Source organism: Chamaea fasciata, unplaced genomic scaffold (assembly GCF_029207755.1).
Source record: "Chamaea fasciata isolate MVZ Bird 193981 ecotype frontalis unplaced genomic scaffold, bChaFas1.0.hap1 SCAF_8, whole genome shotgun sequence".
Classification (NCBI taxonomy): Eukaryota; Metazoa; Chordata; class Aves; order Passeriformes; family Sylviidae; genus Chamaea; species Chamaea fasciata.
This window is the reverse complement of record NW_027094093.1, coordinates 33,697,602-33,715,572: the sequence shown is the minus strand read 5'-3', so window position 1 is coordinate 33,715,572 and position 17,971 is coordinate 33,697,602. Positions and strand designations below refer to the sequence as shown.

Genomic DNA, 17,971 nt, shown 5'->3' with positions numbered 1-17,971 from the left:
CAGAAATTCTCCTGTGGCTGTCTCGAAAGCAGCGTGGGCAGCACATCAAACAAGGGGATCCTGCCCCCTTCCACTCCAAAGGACATGGACCTGTTGGAGCAAGTCCAGAGAAGGTCACAAAGATGCTCTGAGAACTGCTCTGGAGCCCGGCTGGGAGAGCTGAGGGTGTGTGCTCTGGAGAAGGCTCTGGGGAGACCTCAGAGCCCCCGACAGTGCCTAAAGGGGCTCCAAGAGAGCACAAGGAAGAAATTCTTCCCTGTGAGGGTGGGGAGGGCCTGGCACAGGTTGCTCAGAGAAAATGTGGCTGCCTCATCCCTGGAAGTGTTTGGGGTCAGGTTGGATGGGGCTTGGAGCAACCTGGGATAGTGGGAAGTGTCCCTGCCCAAGGCAGGGGATGGAACAAGATGAATTTTAAGGTCCTTTCCAACACAAATCATTCTGAGAGTCTATGACTCTATGAAAAAGAACTTTTGAATACTGCTACAAAAAGTAACTACATGAAGAGCATTATTATCCATTAACTCAGTGACCATCACCATTCCAGTTTTCCCTGAATCTTTGAATCTACTGCAAATTAATTCATTTTAAGTTGTTCCCTTTGTAAGTAGATTCTTTCGCTATAGATAAAGCCTTTTGTCTAAACTCAAATGAGTGATTGTGGCTCAATCACATCCATGCTTTTTACAAGAACCTTGCAGCAGGGCTAGGAAGGGAACCAGTGGGATGTAACCAAACAACCACAATCATTATCTGGTAAAATCATGGCTGCTCTCAAGTGCCACAAGAGGGATTGCAAAGCTGTTTCAATTGACAAGGCTTTTAGCAGTTGAAGGTACAGGGCTTGTCAAAATGTAACCTGAACTCAGACCTAGTTAGAAGATGAGGCAGAGAATTAAGAGGAAAGTAATCTGCAAATGACAGGCAGGGTTTGGAAACTGAAACCACTACTTGCACTTCAGCCCGGTGGCAGAGAGCTCACATATCACATCATGGAATAACTGATGAGCAAACACAGGCACTGCCGGACCTGACACAGGTGTCCCTGCTGTGGTGGCACTGATCAGCCCAGGCTGTGTGTGGTACCTGTGCCACACCCGGCTGGGGTCACCATTGCCCCAGCCTCCTGCACCCAAACCTTTATCTCCCCTTTCAAGGTTGCCACCTTACACGGCTGTCACTCCTGCAGCTCAAAAACGCAGGGACAACTGCTTCAGCCTGCTCACGGCTATCTCAACAATTAATCTGGCGAGTATTCATTAAACTGTGTTATTAAATGGATCTGAACCCAGTGGCTTCTTTGGAGATGGGTCGTGCAGCCCTCGGGACTCCCCGCAAGCTCGGACACCATTACCAGACCCCGCGGCCCTGCACAAGGAGCCCGCTTGAACACGACCCTGTGCCTGAGTCCGCTGGAGTGCACCCCGGCCCCAGGTGACAGGTGTGCGGCGTCCCCAGGACGGGCTCAGTGTCCCCGGGACACTCTGAGTGTCTCCGGGCCGTCCCACCATGTCTGCCCACAGCTGGGAAGCACAAACACGTCGGGTTTCCCCACAAGGACCGTGGCTGCCCAGCCGTCTGTGGGTGCCGGGGGGCAGATCCAAACAAAGCAGCTGTGACAGGAGTGCCGTATAAAGCCGGGACCGAGGGACGGCCGTCGAGTCTCTTCACCTGTCTCTGCCTCCCTTCAGCGGCGCGGCCGAGCAGCCCGGGGCGGCTCCCAGAGGCGCACCCAGGCTCGGCTGGGCGGCCGCGGGCGGAGGAGGGGCCGCCCCCTCTTTAAACTTGCCGTGAGGGCCGGGCCGCCCCGCCCGGGGCAGCGGGGTCCGCTCGGCGCCCGGCGGGGACGCGCCGCCCCCGGCACCGCTCCCCTCAGCCGCGGCCCGGGCGGGTCCCTCCGGCGCGGAGCGGCGGGGCCCGGCCGCGGGCTGTGAGGGGGCCCCGCCGTGCCCCGCGGGGGGAGCCGGGCAGCGCCGCCGCCTCCCGCCCGCCTCAGCCCGCCTCCCGCCCGCCATGGCCGCCCGCGGAGCCGAGCGGCGCCGAGCCGAGCGCCGCGGCAGTGTCGGGGTCTGGCCGCTGCCTGGCAGCGCCCCGTGAGCGGGGACAGCGGGCGGCGTGTCCCTGCGCTCGGTCCTGCCCCCCGTCCTCCTCCCGGAGCGGCGATGAGCGAGACCCGCGCCGGGGAAGTCGCCGCCTAGACCGGCAGCCAGGATGGTGCCCCTGCAGCCCCTGCCCCTCGTCGTGGTCCAGGGCGTCCTCCAGCTCGTAAGTCTCCGTCCCCGCAGCCCCCGAACTCTCACGGGGGGCTTGGGGGACACCGATGCCTTGCTCCGGGGAGCGCTGCGGGCGCGGTCCCCTCTGGAGCCCGGTTCCGAGCAGCCCCCCAAACCTGCCTCCCACAGCCCCATACATATTCTTGTTTTTCTCCTTCTTTTTCCTTCTTTCTTTTTTTTTTATTTTTTAAATTTTTTTTTCGTATTTTATTTTAGTGAAGCGGCTTTGCCTCTGTCCGCCCCGTTTGGGGATGCGGGACTCCGGCGTGCCCGAGCACGGCGCGGCCCCGGGTGCCGGGATGCGCCGGGAGCCGCCGCGGAGCTGGAGAATAGGGACGGGAGGGATGTGTGTGTGTGTGTGCCGAGCATCGCCGAGACCGCCCGCTCCGGGAAAGTTTTCTGCTGGCTTTAAGCCCCCCCTTTTTTTTTTTCGCGTGCAAGCCATAGATGGGTGTGCAGGTAGAGCCACCTGCGCTCGGGAAGCTCCCCCGGTAGTTTCGGCTTGCTGCAGCGCTCCCCAGGTGTTTCCTTAATTTTTCTCACAAACTGTGGGACCTGCCGGCGTTATGCTGAATATTCCGCTGCATGCGGTGGGAGAATGCGGGGACTGACGTGGCGGCGAGGTGAGATGCAGTGTGCGAAATTCGGAGCTCCGAAGGGAGGGAGGCGAAGCGAGGTGTGCGGCTGGGGACGGGCGAGGAGCTCAACTTCTCCCACGCCCGCCCAGCGCCTCGCTCGATGGTAGGAAACAAGTGGATGGATGCTCGTGTTCATGAGGCGGGAGAGGTCATAAAGAGAAAAAAAAAATGTATTTGCAAAAGGATTTGGTCGTCTTTGCTTTTATTTCGAAAAGGTTTTAACTGCCCTTGCTGTTTTGGGGGGAGTTACGGTGTTGTTCTCGTAAATACCTCTGCTGCAAAAGTTCTGCCTCTCTTCTCCAGCTGCCTTGGACGCGAAAGTTTGTCACGAAGTAGTCAATAGGCAGTGTGTAATAAACCTTGAAGGGATTTAAACACCCTCCTTAAGAACTGGAGTCTAGTATTACAGCGTGAGGTGATTGATTAGTTTTTGAGGAAGCTTATGTCAAATTCTAATCCGGTTTTGGATTGTGCTTGTCGTGTAATGTTTTTTGCTCCAGCACTTTATCATAGCAATGAAGTAGCGAGCTGCAGCCCTGCGATAAGGCGCACATTTCTTTCACACTCCCATCCTTTTGGACAATAAAAGGCTGTTTACATTCTTCACATTCTTGCAGCCCAGTTTCCAACTAAACAACGCGCCGGGGTGAGAGATGGGAAAGGAGAGCTGCAAATGGATTACAAAGTTGCTGAGCAGAAGGGAACTAAATAAAAACAACTTCCTCACAGCTGCAACCTCTCTCACTCACTCACACCCTCCTTTTTTCTTCCTTTTTTTTTTAATTAAAAAAAAAATAAATTAAAGAGCTACCAAAGGGATCAATTGAAACTTGTACCATCAGGGATGGGGTTTGTTATGCAATGTTTTATGGATGATGTTGAGAAGTTGCTTGCTGTGAGTGAAGGCTGGCTAAATGAAGCAGAGTTGCTGCCTTTAATCAAACAAAAATCATAAATAGCCACTGCAGGTTCTCAGGTGGATGTGACACTCAGCTCACCCAGGAGGATTCATTTTTTCTGCATTCTTTAGGTACAAACCAACAAGGTTTTGGAGTCAATTAGTTTTATAGCTTATATCAATTAATTTGAATAATAAAGTAAAGCCAAAATGACAATGTGTGAGATTTTGGAGGTGTTTTACGTGTACCTTTTAATGTTATAACCTATTGCTTAAAAGTTGTGTAAATGCATTTTGGCATGCTCATACTAGAACATCTGGTTAAAGTTACAGCTTATTATAAATTCAGAAATATTTTATGTTGGTGGTAATGCATTGAATGCAAGTCTGTGCTACTCTTTGTTCTCTAGGCAGAATTTGGAGGGGCTGGTGGCTTCCTGTAATCTGATTAGCAGGTTTAGAAGGGAGGCATTGGTAGTACTGATTCTTGACTTTTTCTTTCCTTCCTTAACCAAAAATCAATGTGGATAATATTAATACTACAGTGAAGGCTCAGCATTTCAGCCAAGGGGGAAAAAAAAATCCTGGATTTCAGTGTTGCAACACAGCAGCATTTTAGCAAGCCAGAAATGCTACCATCAAAACCTTCCTGATGGGGCAATCTTGATTTTTAATAAAATCAGAGGTCTTGGAGTGGGAAATATTTTGGCACTGCATTTCAGTGAAGGGAGAAGTGTTTTTTATTTTAATAGGTTGAACTTCAAATGCTGTCTCGCCTTTGAAATACCAAAGTGTGCTGTCTACTTACCTACTTCTTAAAGATGCATAAATTAGGATGAAATCCATGTGAAACTTCACAAATTTGAGGAGATTATGGCAGAGTGTCTCACTGAATTTCTGAAGGCAGTGTTAGATGATTCTTTTTATGCTGTATCTAACATTGTTCAGTCAGAAGTTTGTGTTTAGGACTTTTAAGACGGCATAGATGTATTTTTGTAACATGCTTCTATTATTATTTGGATTAATAGACAGGGTACCAGTATGCATGCAGCAATAGCACATACATATTTCCTAAAATATTTTGCATATTTGGATATATTAAGGAGTCAGGAAGGCTGCTATTGAGTCAGGTTAAGGTGCTAACTTGCTCCTATATAAATATATTAATTTTTAAAGCCAGGTTTACCTTCTGTTGACAATGTGGAACAAAACAGCAATTTGCAATGTACAGTCAGTGCATGTCTGGGCTGTTATTGATAAGAAGATGAAAAATTGCTGTGTTGTGCTATCATTAATAGGTCCTCTTGCTTTACTATTAATTTCCAGTAAGCTTTTCCAGTTGTCACATAATTGCTGAATGCCCTGTTAGTTATCTCTTCGGAAGGAATGGAGTTCTGCATGTTGAGAATTGAAGTGAGTGAAGCATAAGGATAATGCAGTTTATAGAATCCCTGCTAGTGTTTTGTTAAGTCAGCTTTGAATGCCTTTAAGGGGGGGTGAAGGGGGGGCTTCTTCTACTTCCCTGTGAATATGAGTTTGTCATTTAAAAAAATTCTTCTTGGGGAATAAAAAAAGCTGTCACTATCCCTTTGTCTAGGCAAGGTGCAGTGACACACACACACACTCCCAGGCAGGACCTGTGGTTCTGTGGGGTAACCAGGCACTGTAACTATTGGTTTATTCTTGCATTTCTGTGCTCTGAAATTAAGAAACGACCACAGCAGCATTTTCCAGTGCTTGTACTCGAAGTTGCTTCAGTATTCTATCAAAAAACTCTCTTCTAACATTAGCATTGGGCAGAGTTGTTACTGCATTAGAAGTCTAGGAATCAATCATTTTACAAACCCTTCAAAGCAGTTGATTTTTTTGCCCCAACACCGTTTATATAGATGAGGAAAAAAAAAAGGACAAAGGTTGTTAATTTAAGATTTTTCTCCACCAAGTTTGAAGTATAGCATTTGACATGAGTGAAATTCAATGACAGGTTGTTTGTCTTGGAATTTCAAGGGCTGAAATTAACTACAACCAAAACAGTTTTTGACAATGAAACAAGATTTTTACAGAGGTTTGGGGTTTTTTTAACAGAATTTAAGGTTCTTAGCGACTTGAGCTCGAAAGAATATTTGCTATAGTACAAGATACCGCTTCATAAGAAGAAATATATTAAAAGCTGAGCTAAAGCTGCCTTTCCATTTAAAATATGCATATCCTGTGAGGTGTAGAAACACAGAGATCTGGCTACTTTAATTTTGTCTGCTTCCTTCTGGCTACTTTAATTTTGTCTCCATAGCCTTGCAAATGTGGTTCCAGGTAGCATGCCCTTGCAGTGAGAATCAGAAATAGGCACCGTACGAGACTCTCAGCACCATTTCAGAAAGGTAAATGCTTCCCTCTGGTCATCTTGAAGTGCAGAGATGAAATTCCATCCCCTCTTAATTTCAGGGAGAACTTTGACATAAAATGTATTGGACCCAACCTTTCACTTGGCTTTCTTTGGGTTTTTTTGGTTTGTTTTTTTATATGCTGTAGGCATCATAAGCCTATGTCTCCTTGTATAATAACGTAATGTAGGTAACCCAAGAATTGCAGGTAATTTGGAGCTAAAGACAGATCAACAAATGCTGGTTTCAGCAGACTGAGAATTTATTACCCTGAATAAGGAGTTGTGTCTTAAGGTGGATGGGGCCCAGTTTAGTTTACGCGGGAGGTTCACAACTCAACCTGTCCTTGCATCACATCTTCTGACCTAGTTCCATGAAATTGGTAACTGATATTTTTCAGTTTATTTGTAGGTTGACCAGGGCACAGAAATATTACAGATCCTGTTTAAAACCTGTACAGCAAGACTTGTTTGACTGGTGTCCAGTAGGCCACAAGATACCCCAGGCTTCCCTAGCACAGGGCACATAAAATCCAAGTCTCAAACTTTCTATCTGTAACACACAAGGAATTTTCCTGCCATTGTAAAGCACATTGAGAGATGTCAGAGCTGTGCTGGAAGTGTAACTGACAGGGAAGTGAAACGGAAAGACTGGTGAAGCCCCACCAGTGAAGCCCCAGTGCTAAAATAGGACACTCTCTTCACTGCCACCTTTCTGGTTTTCCTCCTGTGCTTTGGTTTCTGCAAGAAGGGAACTCCGGGATGGGAGCAGCAGAAACCACTCACTGACCTGGACATTAAGAGCATCACAGAGGTGCAACTCTGCTCTGAGTGCACCAAATTCCTATACTGTTAAAACTTTTACCCTTAATCAACACTTCACAAACAAAGCTGTACAAGAAGCAAGGGCTGCTTGGGAAATTTGCGTTGGGGTGCCAGCAACCTGATTGTGGTCTGTGGGTGAGGTGTTGACCTTTATTTGGTCCTAGTGTTGAATAAGACACGGTAATTTTTGGGCACTTCTGGTAAAGAGCTGCAGTAAGGAAAGGTCAATGTTACTCTGTGCTGAATGGTTTTAAGACAAAAGCTGAGATTCCATAGGTGAGGATCGCATCAGAAACAGAGTGAGCTGATAGGGTGCTCAGGGAAGCCTGTACCTTTGGATTTTTCACACCTATTTGTCAATGTATCAAAACCAGAGATGAGAAAAGGAAAGGGGTTTTTTTAGGGTTTGAGGACAGTCCATTTGCGCAGCTAATTTGTCTTCGTATCCTGATTTTTGCCCACTTTTAACCCACCGAATCACTGTACCTCTTTTAAAGCACAAACACCGGCTGTTAAATCTTTGCTAGATCAAGTCTTGCAGAACTGGAAAACAGGAAAGTGGAAGTTCCCATTCACGTGGCTGCTATAAATTCATCCTAAACTTGACTTCCAAAACCACCCTATTTTCAGGCAACTTTGGCCTTTCACTTCGAGTCTTAAATATGTTTATTTCCCCGACCCCATTCATCCTTCCCATTATATTTCCATTCACTCCATTTCCCACTGGTTTTGTAGCTTTAGTTTGTGTAGCTGTTTAGGTACTTAAAGGGTCAGTCAAAGTGAAAACATGGGGTGGACCTGCTCGGCAGTTTTTGCTTCCAGCAGAGCATCACTACTGTGAAGTTAGTCCAGTCTGCAGGTCAGGAGTTGGAAAACAATGCTAATTCCTTTCCAGTTGGGAATCTCCTTGTGGGCTGGTGTTCTGTGCTGGCTCTAAGCTCAGTTGCAGTTAACACAGAGGTTCAAGGAAACACATTAGAAGTGGGGAGGAGATGAAGGGCTATGAAGTTGGCGCAGCAGTTAAGACTGAGTAGTTTTGCCTTTGCAGCAGGGATTTCAGGGCTGGTGTGATGCTCTGCTCTCCCTGGAATTGCAGTGCTTACTGTAAATATAGAATTGGAACGATCGACTGTAATTTAAGGTAGATTTAAAGAGCTGTAAGAGCTGTACTTCTTGAGATAGGTTTTCTCTTTGTTCCAAATGACTGATAGTAATAGAAGCTATTATTAGCTGGGAAGTGAAAATGAAAGAATAGGGAGAAATAAAAAAAATAAAGTGAGGAACCTAATGTCTCTAAAATCAGGTTTTATGTGCATTGGGGCCAATTATGGTTATTGTATCATTACAGTATAGATTTGAGGCTACTCCAGAAGCCCTCATTCTGCTTCTCCAGATCCAGCGTGTTTGGTTTATGTTTACCATCAGTTGTGAATTTCTTGACATTATAGTTCTTGTTTTAGGTGATGACCAGGTATTTCTAATACCATCAATCACCAGAATAAACACAACCTTAATTTCGTCTTACTTTACCTGTTATCTAGGAAAATAAAACACTGTGCATAGAAGTGCTTCTATATTTGTTCTGCTATTAAGTAGATTTAAGGGGTTTTAATGGAGAAAGAGCTAGCTGTGCTTGAGGCTGACCTGGAGGAAAAAAGCCCTGGGACTTAGCTGAGGGAATAAGAGGAATATGAGAGAAAGATGATGGATGTAAAACAGCCCTGTGGGCAGGTGCAGATCCTGAGAAGTTACTGCAGGCAGAGAAGGACAGACAGACTGACAGTGACCAGGAATATTCCCACAATAACAGCTCTACTTGTGCACAAAACCCAGGTGGGTGAAATACGGGACCTTGAAGTTTTCTGTCCTTCCATGCTGCCTGTCTCTCTTCTCCTTGCAAGCACCTGCTGGTTGATTCTGTTGTTCATAACGTGTTTGGAAAGTTGGAATTCCTGCTCCCAGTGGGAATTTAAAGGTCTCATTGGCAGTGGTTTGTTCTCAGTCCTTTGGCTCTAGCTGTTGCTTGTGTTTCTCCGCCATTGGGAGCCTAAACCCAGGCAAGGTGTTCCCAAGTTGAATTTTCTCCTTACCCGAGGCAGTTGGGTGGTTCCTAGAAGAAAACTTCTGAAATTGTAGTAGAGGAATAGGCACATAACAGTAATTTTATAGTGCACTGTAATTGGAGTTCATGGCACTTTATAGTCAAGATATGTTCCATCATTATTTTGGGAAACTAAAGAAATAAAAGAGAGCTTAGAGGCAAATTTCTTATCTTCACCCCAGTAGACCAGAAGAATATTCTGCATAGCTGACTCTCTCCTTCCCTGGCCCATCTCCACACGAGGGCAAAGAGCTGCTGAATCTGATCTTAACTGGCTGTCAACAGGGGCATTTTTGGAGTGATGTCGTTTGGATCAAGGCAGGAGTGGAGCGCGGTCCTTCAGTTTCTGGGGCAAACAGAGCGCCGGGGAGAGGTTTAAAGCCTGCGGTGTTTTCCGCTCATTAAACTAACAAAATGCTAATCAGCTTGGTGGAAAGATTCGCAGTAGATAATGTTACTGTGGCACCACTGACTTATCGGGCCGCTTTAAATTAGGTGATTGAAACACCTCAGTCTTGTTTCAAACCGATTCAGTTTTGCCCATTGACTACTTTCAGTTCTGTTACTGTTGCAGGCAAGGAAAAGACGGATGCTAAACTCCTTGTGGGGCTGGGACAAATCCTGTGGTACAGCTGCTGGTATGTGCCAGCCTCTGCCCTCTGCTGAGCTGCTGTGTCGATTTCCAGGCATCTAATTACTCTTCCAGTGCTGGAAACATCCATTTTTTGAGTTAATTCTGAGTCAAACTGCACTGTCTTTTGTGCTGAATGACAAATCCATCAGTCTTCTTTGCCTTCCCCTGGCTTGGGTCTGCTCACTGCTGTGAAGAAGTTTCTAACCCTCCAGGGAGCTTTTCTAAGCTGCATTCTGCTGAGAGCTGCCTGCTTGCTCCCTCTGTTTCTGACTCCCTCCATGCTCCATCTTCCCAAAGTTTTTTTCCAAGCAGAGGATGCTCAGTTCCTTTGGGAGAACCAGCAGCTTCCTTGCTTTCCTCTTGCTCCTGGAGATGCCCCTCAATCCAAAGTACAGCAGCCCAAGAGCAGGTAGAACAACTGCCTTCCTTTCTACTACTTAGCTTCAAATTTTTTAATTTAAATATTCCAAAAAAATATTTTTAGAAGCATTTTATTAATTTTTTTCTGAGGAAACAAATTGTTAGAGCTACCTTTCCAGAATCCAGTGGTTATCCGTTCACCCCTTGCTGATGGCTTCTGTCCAAGCTCTCTGGTAGCAAATCAATCCAAAGGTTTATCAGCTTTGGGTCTTAGGTTGTATAATGTATTTCCAGAGTGTTTCCTTTTCAAACTGTCCATTTTTTAACTCATTTGTCGCGATTCCAAGTCTGAGTGGATATCCACTTCTAAAGCACGTGATTGGAATATGATGCGAGGATTGTTTTTTAGGGAGCAAGTCTTATAGAACTGGAGATTCTGCCCTAAAAAGCATTTGTTTCTAAAAGGTATATTTTTCCCCTCTGTGTAGGGACTCCCTCTGCCTGATGGTCTTTTTGTGGCACTGAGTTGTGTTGTGTAAAACTTAGATCCAAGAGATGCAAACAACTGCATTTCTACCACATTACCATCCTGGGGCACAGAAGGTTTTTATTTTCTTTATGCTTTCTCTCCTTCCCACTGGAACCCATAATCCCAGATTTATTTATTTTATTTTTTACATCAGTTTTGGTGAAATCACAGTTAATGCCTTTCCTTAATGTTCTTGAAGAGTGGGAAAGCCATTCTCATCCATCTCACTCTTCAAGTCTTTTCTCGTTTTTCTTCCGACTAGAATTCAGTATCCCGTTTCTGGCACTGAGCAAAGCTAGCTTAAAATAATACCAATGTGTTGAATGTCTGACAGGGGAATAAATGCATTGTTGAGTTAGGACCTATTTGATTCAAATTAAATAAAATGCCTCTAAATGTAAGGATGAACAAATATAACATACCTCATACTCAGATCTATTTTATGGTGTTCACCCCATAATCCTTTCATTCAGACACGTGTGACCTATGTGTTATCAGCAATGGGCAGCCTAATGCTGCAGTAACCAGGGAATTTAAACTCCATATTTTATTCAACAAAACCTTTTTGTGGGCATTGGATGGGATGTGTTACTCTGCTTGCTTAGACTGAGGGTTCAATGTTGCTGTTTTTAATCCTTGATGTTGAACAATGGAGGAAAGAATAAATTTAAAATAGCAAACTTTGTATCTATGCTGACTAAGGACACCATTCTGCAGAAATTTGTCTTTTGTTGAGTTTGCAGTATTCTTTCAATGAACAGCACAGTTATATTTTTGGTGGAATAATAAGATTAATATGGAGACAAATATAATGGCTATTGTATCTTGTGGTTTGATGGATTGGATTGTCTTGTCCATTCAGAGTAACTACTAGATTTATTTTTATTTTTTTCAATAACTGTGAAGGGAGATGGAACTTTGTTCTGTTTAGATGTTGAAACTGTAGTCCTGATAATGCAATTCAGTTGTCATTGACTGACTTGTTCTACACCAGTGAAATCCTTCTGTGCTTTCAGGGAGTATTGACATAAACTCAGTCTGTGATCAGTTATTAATAAACCCTGCTGAACGTGTGCCCTATGTCCCTATTCCTGTCTCATCCACTGCAATTATCTAACAGAAATTTAATTATCCTTGGGATCACCAGCTCTGATCCAATGGAAGTGCACAGAATGGTTGAACAGTTCCTTCAGTGATGGGCAACAGCATGACAGGAAGCTTGGTTTTCTTAGGAAATGGGCTAAAATAGCATTTGAAACAGAAACAAGTTTGTAAGCCAGAACACACCTGCAGAGCAATCAGAAGTTCACCAGGATTTCCCGGGGTGGCCCCATTTTGGTGTTTTGGACAGACATGTAGAGGCTGCAGAAGAGCTTGTCATCTTTCCTTGGCTGCAATGGAAACGTGGGCTGTTGTAAAATTTGTTTGGTTCTGACTCATCCTCAAAATACTCACCTGGGAAAGGACTAGTGATCGATTTTAGTGGGGCAAGAAAACCTACATAAATTCAGTTGGTTTGTTTGGGTTATTTTCCTTGCTTCTTCCATTTGAGAATAACATCTTGACTAAATGCGGTCAGGAGTTTTCTACACACGCTTCTGGAAAATTCAGTCATTAAAAGATAATACAGAGGTTATCGATACCATGACTTTGAATTAAACACCTGCAGATTGTGTCTGGTACCTGAGAATGAGATTCAGCCAGCTCCCCAGACAGAAGGAAAGGTCCAGAACAGAGATTGCAGGGATGCCTGCTTCCACTTGGACTAGCAGGCTTTTTAAAGGTAGCTGGGTGGCTTAAGGTCGAATAGAACAGCTTTTAATGAGTAATGAATAAACAGGTGGTATCTCCATTCTCTCTGCACAAATAAGTCAGTGCTTATCCCCTGGTTAGGACGGCAGAAGGGAAAATGAGCTTGGATCTCTCAAGGCAGTATCAAATTTATCAGGAGAGACAGTATTCTACAGCAGGGTGCTCAGTCCCTGCCCTCAACGGGACTGAAACCTGCCTGGATCTACCTTGAAGAGACACAATAGGTGCAAATGTGTTCATTTATTAGGTGGGAGGTGGAATATGTACAAATTCAGTGAGAGAAGGAAAGTGACTTTCCCTGCACCTACCTGAGGATGTCCTTGCTCCTGCAAAGAGACACTAGAAAATAAAACATGGTAGAAGCATCACTGCAAGCATTTTTTCCCTCTTTTTGCAACCTTAGTCAAAGGTGTGTGAAAACCACATCCTGGATTGGATTCTTCAACAGAAATCAAGGAAGGAATGCCAGGGTTGTATCCTGGGAAAGCCCATCCGTGGATTAGCAGCTTGGGTGACTGGTGAGGTGTGCAAACTGAAGGGAATTTACAGTCTTAAAATGTAAGGACCACTTGGGTCATGTGTCTTACTGTGTGATTTTAGAGATTATAGATTAGGGCACCAGTTATGAAACCGGGCAGGAACTGCATTTGCTGTCTGTCAAACTCTCCCTGCTTTTCTTGTTCTCCTTATCAGCTGGATACCTGGAAAACTACCCAATACCTTCCTGTGATGTAGGATTGCTGATGATAAACACTTCCTAGTGTTCTTCCTTAGTGCTTTTTTAAAAGGTCCCATGATAATCCCTAGGAAATCTCACAGCTGATGCTATCATGTTGTTTAGTTTCTCCTAATACTATGTATAAAGTTTTCTCAATTCCTTCCCTTTATGCTTAGCTATCTTCTTTTCTATCACTCTTGAGACACTTTGTTCAGGATGAATTATTTGACTGTTCCTGGGCTCCTTTTCCTCAAAGATCTGCAACATTAGCACTGTGAGTCACAGCAAGTTTTGCCTCTTTATTGATCTTTTCTTCTGATTCTGAGTGTTTGGAGTAATTTATTTATTTTTTTCCCTTGACTCTTTCCTGTTGGTTTTCACAGAACATCTTACTGGAAAGATATGTGCTGACCCAATTTGCTTAGACAGTGTCTTTTAACCCTAACACAGAGGAGTCTTGGGGAATATGGCAATTGCTCAGATTAAGAAAATGGGCTTGAATCAGGAAGAAGACAATATATTCTGAATAATTCTCTTGGAATATTTTTTTTTCCACTTCAAATTATGATGCTTTCACTGCCTTTTGTTTTGTTTTATGGGCATGTGATGTAGACAGGTTGGGTTTTTTCTGGACATCTGCAGCCAACCCCTGAGGATGGGACACTGTGTGTGCTCTGTGGATATTCTGAAGATGTGAACTACGTGACTGTATTAGCACCATGCATGAGCTCACAGGCACAGCCACAAAAAGGAAGATGAATCCAGCTGGGAGGTTTGGGTCAGCTCAGAGCTTAGGGAGAACATTCTTGTATCTACCAGAAATATTACCAGTCTCTCCCATGAAGTATTTCCATTGCAAGCTCTTCAGGGGTGTCAGTGCTCTGAGTAAAATTGATAGTGTCTGAAAAGAAAAATACCAGCAGGAAATACAGATAAACAGATTGTGCACCTAAATGTTTTGCTCAGTCCTTAATTTCCTATTAAAGAAATATCCCATGAATTCCCAAGGGACAAATTTCTTTGCAAGCAGTGAAAACCTTTGTAGCTGTCAGTGTGTAAGAAAAGCTTCTGTTGAAAGATGCTATTAAAGAATCACATGTGCTGTTGATATAAACCTGATATTGCTTCAAATTTCCTATTACTGAAAGAAATACATTTAGAGTAGTCTGTAAAATAGTCCTTTTGCCTGGAACCACCACCTTTTCTCATACAAGTCATGATCTTTAATAGATAAGCTTTTCATTAAGAGCTGGAGAAGGTGCTAGTTTTTCTTTCAGCAGTTAGAAATAAGAACAATAAATGTGTGGGGGAAATGCAGCAATTTGGTTAGGAACATCAAAGTGTGTTCCTATCTGAAATATAGACAAATCAGTTCAGAGAAGGCTCCAAGTGTAGAATTATTGACCCCGGAGAATAAGATACAGAATAACCTTCCTAGGCTATACTTTGTCAATTTTAAGTAGCGTTTGCAAGGTGAATAGTTTAACAGTCTCATCACCCCTCAGCAAAATATTAACAGTAGATTGCATCACAGCTTTTCCTAAAAGTTGTTTTTCCCTTTATAAATTACATTGCTGTAGAAGTATATTAATGTTCTATATATCTATTAATCTTCTGTAAGATAATATGAATAAATCTAAGTGATTGATGTAATTCATAAAAGCCCCTAATTGTCTCTTTCTTTCTGATCTGGTTGCTAATTTCGTGATGTGGTCTCAATTCTGGGGCCAGCTGGTTGAGCCCTCTCTGTGCTGTGTCAGAATCCCAAAAGCAGTGAGGTCTGCAGGTGCTACATCCAAGTGAAGGGTGTGAAAGATTAAACCAGCGGATCACAGGGTTAAAAAACACTTTTTGAATCTCCTTAATTATAAATACAAATCTCATCAATTAACATTTGAGATTAAATTCTTCTTTCACATGGTGCTAAGTGTATGTCTGCTCCATGATATTTTGAAACCCACCAGGCAAAAAAAAAAAAAATTGTTTTATTCAAAATGCGTTTGAGCTGTCTACTCCAAAATGCACTGTCTTCCTGACAACTCAAATAGGAAGCAGTCCTGGATGTATTGCCAAGCAAGGAAGAATATCTCATTCTGTGCCATATTCAGTATCTATATGTAAGGCAACATCCTGGGAAGTTAGCAGGTGAATTCTGTCCTTTAAGTTTACCACACAATACAAATATGATGTTTCAAGGAATGTGTACATTAGAAACAAGGGGAAAATATTGCTGATTTCAATTAAATGCCAATCAAAGCCTTGAATTCATATAATCACCTTTGGTCCAACATCAACAACTGTCAACAATATATTTTGAAAATAACTTTTTAATGAAATCTGAAGCAAACAAGATTGTTTAAATCATATTTGGGAAGATTACTTTCCAGGGGGAGTCATTCTGTTATACTGTGATTTCCAGCAACTACGTCAAATCTCTTCAGTAGTGATGGCGATTATGGACAGAGTGATTCAAAGTCCATCTGTGAATTCAGTCTGCAGTCTTACAAGAGAACAAGACCCACCCCCCTTGTTCCTGCTTAGAGTGTGACTCATGAACCACTGTCTTCTGAGCCTCAGCCCAACTGCTTTTCACTCAGTTGTCCCCTTGTCAAAGCAGCAACATCCTAACTTGGAGGTAGAGGTGCTTGGGAGGCTGTGTCAAAAACCTGAACAAAATAGGTGACATTCCTCTGTGCTCTCCTCATCCACAGATCTAGTTTTTTGATAAATATTTGGCAACCAGTTTAGTCAGTCATGGTAAATTTAGTAAATCCATGGTAAATCTACGCCGTCTATTCCCAGTCATCGTATTCCCCTTCCTTACCATATTAGACTTTAGAAAGGATGTACTCCATGATTTCCCAGAGGGCTGAAGTGAGTCTGGGCAGCTGGTAATCTCCTAGATTGTTTTTAAGCCTTTTTGAAAACAGTTGCTGTATTTGGGGTCTTTCCTGATTGTCCTCTCCCAGTCTTCAAAACCTTTCAAACCCAATAGTGAACAGCCTCACAAGAACATCAGCTGGCTCTTTCAGTACACTTGAATTGGCACCCACCCTCTGGGCCAGGTTTGGGCTCAGGTTGCTCAGGGGACCCCAATTCCCTGCTCTGTCTGACTTATAGCAGGGATTGTGTAGGGAACAGAATAAAACTTCAGAGGGCTTGAATTAGTTGTGCAAGACTCAAATGGATTCCTTGGAATTCAGTATGATATCGCTGAGACAGGCACCGTTGATTTTTAGTGGTGGATGCTAAATGATCATCGAGCCAAAAATTAAATAATCGTCTACAAAGGAATAGTTTTCATTCACAGTTTTGTCTCTAATTTCGCTAGAAGGATGTGGAGGGTTCACTTTAGATCTCTTTAGGAGATCTAAGCTTTACTTAGAGGGCAGGTCTTGAGCTTGGTCTTCCACTATCAACAGAGAATTGCCCCACAGAGGCAGAAAGAAATGTTCCTTGTGGACAAGGATGCCAGGGTGGGGCAGAAATGGGCACTTACTTGGTGACTCTGGAACAGTCCTGTAAGAGCTGCTTCATTCCCCACCTTTTCCTGCAATTTGAACATGGGATAGTGTTCTACGTTAGCAGTGTATGAGATTCAACAAAAATTGGGAGAACAGCATTAGTGTGGGTTAGCCCCATCCTTTTTGTGATTGAAAACTCAATCAGAAAATGTCTTAAAATACAGATTTAAAAATTATTAAAATCTTTGCTGTGTTACATTTTAGCAATGCCTACAGATACAGAAATAATACATCCTTAAGGAAGAAGATGTGTAATGCTTTGAAAGTCTCATCCTTCTGAATTCAGTCAGAGTTTTATGGAGAGCAAACACAGAGGTAAAACTCCAGACTGGTCTTTGACCAACAACTTTTGCCCCTGCAAAAATGATTTGCATTTTTAATGTTAGTTTGTGTCCTACACATTGAGGGCTTGTACAAAAATAATTTGAGAAATTCTATATAGGCAAATGAACCTCAAAGCAGTTATAACGTCTGAAAAATTTATCAGATGTTGGGATATTTTTCAGCTATGGCAAGAAATTATCATTAAACACAGTTGAGCACTTTCAGTTTTCTGCTATACAGGAACTTCATTCTCCCCTCAGTCTGTGAGCTGATGTAGTGACAAGCTGCAGAGAGATGACAGATTTCACTAAGGATTTGGAGTCTGAACACCTGTGCAGTGTCATGCATTTAAAAATAGAATGTGACAGCAAAACACATCAACCTTCTAATGTCCAAATGGCAACTACGGGTGTTTTTTCCTTCAGCTTTTATCCAGAGAAATCACTTTCAATCATCACTGGCCAAGTGAAAATACAAAGCAAGGCTGTTTTGTTGTGGTCCAAAATAAACAGGGACAAGTCAGAATGGTGAGCACAGGTGCACAGAAAATATTCAGTAAATGCCCATTTCTCCTCGGTGCTGTTGTGCATCTTATTAAAGGTGCAGAAAGATTTCTTCAGGAAACCCTTGGAGGTGGGGTAGGAGAGGGCTGCCAACCCAAACTGCTTTGCCTACCTTGACTTCTGCATGAGTCACTCAACACTCCAACGAATGCATCAGAAAAATAAACAACCAACACTTTTTTTTTGTTTCCTATAATCTTCTCTCTGGGAGCAAAAGAGGCATTAAGCAAGGGCAAAAAGATAAAAAGAAGCTTGCTTGATTGCAGGGTTAGATGTGTGCATTCTGCTTTCCTCTGGAGGAGCCTGCGTCACTGGCAGTGTTGGAAGGGAACATCTCTGCTGCCCATCTCCCTTAATAGTATCCTTGAAACGTTAATCAAATCCAAAGCACATAA

General features: G+C 43.5%; 1 protein-coding gene across 1 annotated transcript in view; it reads left to right on the top strand.

The window, feature by feature from the left end:
• The first annotated feature begins 2,034 nt into the window (after positions 1-2,034).
• The window catches only part of NXPH2 (neurexophilin 2), a 35,766-nt gene continuing 19,829 nt past the window's right edge, over positions 2,035-17,971 (top strand). Inside the window, exon 1 of the mRNA XM_066190399.1 lies at positions 2,035-2,262. Coding sequence (XP_066046496.1) covers positions 2,209-2,262 — 54 coding nt within the window. The 5' untranslated portion in view covers positions 2,035-2,208. The remainder of the gene's footprint in view (positions 2,263-17,971) is intronic.